Source organism: Triplophysa dalaica, chromosome 19 (assembly GCF_015846415.1).
Source record: "Triplophysa dalaica isolate WHDGS20190420 chromosome 19, ASM1584641v1, whole genome shotgun sequence".
In the NCBI taxonomy this organism is placed as follows: Eukaryota; Metazoa; Chordata; class Actinopteri; order Cypriniformes; family Nemacheilidae; genus Triplophysa; species Triplophysa dalaica.
Genome location: NC_079560.1, coordinates 745001 through 750000, shown reverse-complemented (window position 1 = coordinate 750000; position 5000 = coordinate 745001). Strand labels below are relative to the sequence as shown.

The window sequence follows — 5000 nt, the reverse complement described above, 5'->3', positions numbered from 1 at the left end:
TTCACTTTATTTCTTAAAACATTGCACGTTTGACCTTTATTTTGGAAGAGGGAATGTAGACACAAAATATATTTTTACATATTGAACTAAATAAAATAATTTTCAAATTTTAAATCTCCCTTTACTTTAGTAATAAATTACTGTGTACATTTAGTCATATCACATTTAATGTAGCCAAATAAAATCATTTTAGTGCAATCAAAAAGATATGATTTCAATATATATAATACATTTATTTATATGCAAGATGTTATATTGAATAAATAATCAATTATAATATATATCAGATTGCATATATGTGAGAAATTTGGTTCCAAAATGAGATAAATAATAATTTTTTTAATTGTACATTCCAATGTCAATAAAACTGCAGTTGGGTTGTTTTGATTTAAGTCATAATAACTAAAACAACACAGCTAACTAAACACAATACAAAACATGGTAACGTAATAAAAAACATGATTTTTGAAAATATAATCTCATTTTGCAACCAAACTTTTCATATGTGTGTATGCATGTGTCATCCGATCATTGTTTTTCTCACGGTCTCTCTCTCTCACACACGCATTTGTGCGTCTATTGTGTTTCTGCACATAGTATATAAAATAATCTCACTTTGCGTACCTGCGACTTCCAATTTTAATCTTTCTGCTTGATGATGTTTCGCAACAAGTAACAAACAGTTAAATAAGAATAACATTGCATGACATTATAAATGCACACACTTCATCTAAAAAAAATAATTTTTCCTGCAGAGATAATGTGCTGTTTTATAATGCGTTTTGCGCTGTGATAATCATTTCAACATCAAATATAAACATGCAGATGAAATATGTGCTGTCAGTCAGGATATTTGATTTGTTTCTGCAGTATTTCTATGGGCTTTAAGAAGCTGAATTGTGAGAAAGAAAGCAGATTGTGTTCTGGTGTTTAGTTTAGCGTGCGGCCCGTGGCTTTGGCTGCTTTTCAAAGGCGTTTCGGTGGCGGGCCTGCGGTGGGCTTTATGTGGCTTCTGTGGCTGTAGGTTCTACTGCGGAGGGTCGTACGTGAAGGGTAGATTCTCGCACTCTCCCCGGGGCCAGAGAAGCACCCCCCGTCCCCCCCGCGCCGCCCCTCCAGCGCAGACCGCGCATCAAACAGGATTAAAACCGGAGGAAACCCTGCCACGCTGGAACACTTCCATATTTGTTTTCCATGTCGGGACGGGGAGAGAAAAACATTGTGCGGCTTAATTTTCAGCAAGGAATTGCCTGTCAGGAGGCATCATTTCCAAACAATTGTTCATTATAAGAAGCCTCGTGGCCTCAGCTGTCTAATAGTGTTGTCTTACTGCAGGAGATCTCCAAACTTCACTGCTTCTCTCTCTCACTATAACCTCAATTAGTGTCATTAACACAGCTGCTTTTAGTGCGACTTATATCATAGTTTATATGCGTTTAGGAATACTCATTTCACAACTGCATTTTTAAAAACCCTTTAGATTTCATTTCTTCATTTAATTTATTTACACATCATTGTATTTTTGATTTGTTGAAAAAAATAATTTATGTCAAATGAATCATTGTGTTGAGTTAGGTTTACACAGTAATAACTCTCTTAAAATGTATTTCAAAAATAAATAAATATTATTTTTGTGTTCATTTTAAACTATATTTCTTCTTATCGTGAATAATGCATGAGATAGTTAATATTTCATCACGTCTATCGTTTGTGAGATTTGATCATCTTTGCTTTCTATTTGTATAGATTATATGTAGTTAGATCACATTGTGAGAATTTCATATGACTGAACTTTGACATGTATCTCTGTGGTGTGATGTATGACACATCAGATGGACAAATGTATATTCAGTGTCAAATGCGGTTTGTGATATAAAGGACATTTTTCAGATAAAAGCAGAAACTGTAAAGCTTTATAATCTCTATAAGGACGTTCTGTTATTGGGTTTAAAGTGTTTTAAAGTTGTGTTTTTAAAGGCGCTGTTCTGTGATGATGTCATTGGTTTGTGTGAAGCTGTTGTCTGAAACTCATCCGTCAGTTGACGTGTTTCAGAAGGTTAAACATATTTTGAGTTCTGTCTCTCTTTGTCTCTCTCAAATTCTGTCTCCCCATGTTCCCTCAGAACTGGCATGGATGAGGTCTGCAGAGAAAAGTGTGTGCTTGTGTGTGTGTGTTGAATGTGCATATTCTGTGTGTGTGTTTGTTTGTTTGTTTGTTTGAGTGTATATGCACATGTGTGTGCTTTTGTTCCTTTGTTTGAGTGTGTGTGTGTTGTTGGATGTACATATTCTTTGTGTGTTTGTTTGCTTGTTTAAGTGTGTGTGTCTGTGTGTTTGTTTCTTTGTTTAAGTATGTGTGTTGTTGGATGTGCATATTCTGTGTGTGTTATTGTGTGTGTGTGTGTGTGTGTGTGTGTTTGTTTGTTTGTTTCTGTGTGTGTGTGTGTGTTAGTGCACGTGTGTGTGCGTTTGTTTCTTTGTTTAAGTATGAGTGTTGTTGGATGTGCATATTCTATGTGTGTTATTGTGTGTGTTTGTGTGTGTGTGTGTGTGTGTGTGTTTGTTTGTTTGTTTGTTTGTTTCTGTGTGTGTGTTTGTGTGTGTGTGTGCGTGTGTGTGTTAGTGCACATGTGTGTGCATTTGTTCCTTTGTTTGAGTGTGTGTGTGTTGTTGGATGTGCATATTCTTTGTGTGTTTGTTTGCTTGTTTAAGTGTGTGTGTCTGTGTGTTTGTTTCTTTGTTTAAGTATGTGTGTTGTTGGATGTGCATATTCTGTGTGTGTTATTGTGTGTGTGTGTGTGTGTGTGTGTTTGTTTGTTTGTTTGTTTGTTTCTGTGTGTGTGTTAGTGCACGTGTGTGTGCGTTTGTTTCTTTGTTTAAGTATGTTTGTTGTTGGATGGCATATTCTATGTGTGTTATTGTGTGTGTGTGTGTTTGTGTGTGTGTGTGTGTGTATGTGTGTTTGTTTGTTTTTGTTTGTGTCATTTGAATGAGTGAGTTTGTGTAAGTTTGTGTGTGTGTTGTACATCACCTCTCACTCTGCTGAGTTCATTGTGTATCTGTGGTGATCAGACGTCTTTGTGTTGTTATAAACACGTCTGGACACACGTCAGTGTGATTCTTGTGTTATTGTGTCTCTTAGTTGTTGTTTCTCTTGAGTGTTTTAATCGAGTGTGGCTCCTCCGTGTGTGTGTGTGTGTGTGTGTGTGGATGGAAGTGATAGATTGGATGTAATCTTCATTTTGTCAAGAGGATTTATTAGCCCAATGAGCTCCAGACCCAAACAAGAGAAATCTGGACTTGTTTCTGTGTCTCTCAGCACTTTGTGGTGTGGTAGATGTGTGACGTGTGTGTTTGGTATAACATGTACTTACAGCTGTGGAAACTCTGGATATAATCCATAATCTGCCGCTGTTGATGAGTCAGAGTGGGTTTGTGTTTAGCTGATGATTATGAGCCAGTTATTATCCATAACAAAAGCACTTGTTCACGGGCGCGTGTTCTCCTGTGTAATGAAGGGCTGTCGTCCGTGTTCAGAGCGCTCTGTCAGAAGCACACAGAAGCTTCTCCGTGACTCAGTCGTCCTCGTGTGAACACTGACAGAAAACAGTGTGTGATCACAGCAAACTGATATTATTAGCCTTCAAATAACAGGACAGATGATGTCACGAGGGAACGCTGTTCAAGTGTCAGGTGATTTATCACATCAACACTATAGAAAGTCTGAGAAGGAACAAACGAAAGAGCAAAAGAAATGTGTGAGAGAAAGACAGAAAGAAAGACAGAAAGAAAGACAGAAAGAAAGAAAGAATGCTCTGTAGAGAAACATTACTTTTGAATTGCTTAAAATGAATTTGAACCTGATCATCTATCTATCTATCTATCTATCTATCTATCTATCTATCTATCTATCTATCTATCTATCTATCTTTTTGTCTGTCTGTCTTTCTTTTCTTCTTTCTTTCTTTCTTTCTGTCTTTCTTTCTTTCTTTCTTTCTTTCTTTCTTTCTTTCTTTCTTTCTGTCTTTTTGTCTTACTCTTACACATTTCGTCTGCTCTTTCGTTTGTTCTTTCACCAGCTTTCTATTGTTTTGATATAATAAATCACCTGCACACTTGAACTGACAGCATGACCAGACACATGATAACTGTGATTTTTTTATTTTCCTAAATAAATGTATAAATATTGCTTCAGAGAAGAGAGAGAATATGTGTTGAAGACATGTGTGATTTGTCCAGATCTTTCACTCAGATTCACATCTATTGAGAATTTATTTGTTCTAAACTTTCGTCTCTGACTTCAAGCTGAAGCTTAATATATTTTATACATCGCAAACCGATTTGGGTGAATGTGATGAGAAATGTTCGAGTTCATATCGAGATCTACAAATATTTAGAATTTTGATGACAGATCTCTTCTGAGACTCGTATGATAGACACATTTGTCAGGTTTCTGGTTCTTTCTCAGGAGTTATATGTGAGACACAGATGATATTTAAGCGATGGTTTGAATTTCACATCCATTTAATCTCATTGATGTCGAAGACAAAGTGTTTGTCAATAAAAGGTCTGGGTAAAACATCCTCATTCTTTGTCTAAAAGGAGCCAGACGTAAATTTGGTGATGTCTGAATGAAAGTCGAACGTTTACGCTGAGATCTGCACGTCTGGTTTTGTCTGGGTTCTGTTGGTTGTTGTGTGTGTATGAAGGAGGTTTCTCACTGGCTGATCTTCTGTCGTTCTTGTTTTCTACAGGTAAAACAGAACGAGCGTCGTATTCTTACGGACGAGACTCCAGCATACACGGCTGTCATCAGGTAAGATCAATACACAGATATTTTCTCTCCTCTGATTGGTTCTCTGTAACACCTGAATGCTCAGGAGACGTCATGGAGTTCTCAGTTGTGTGAGGTATCAGTTTGTCTCGGAAAATAGAAACTTGGCCTTTTTCACGTTTCGGGAAACGTCATGGAGTTGTTGATTATGTCTCTTTGAGCTCTT

At 36.8% G+C, this 5000-nt stretch overlaps 1 protein-coding gene across 16 annotated transcripts in view; it reads left to right on the top strand.

Annotated features, from left to right (window-relative positions):
- Positions 1-5000, top strand: part of LOC130407577 (transcription factor 4-like) — a 130825-nt gene that overhangs the window by 49597 nt on the left and 76228 nt on the right. For all 16 annotated transcript variants that reach the window (XM_056730602.1, XM_056730601.1, XM_056730603.1 and 13 more), the window contains one exon: positions 4755-4816. In XM_056730602.1, the coding sequence (XP_056586580.1) occupies positions 4755-4816 (62 nt within the window). The remainder of the gene's footprint in view (positions 1-4754; positions 4817-5000) is intronic.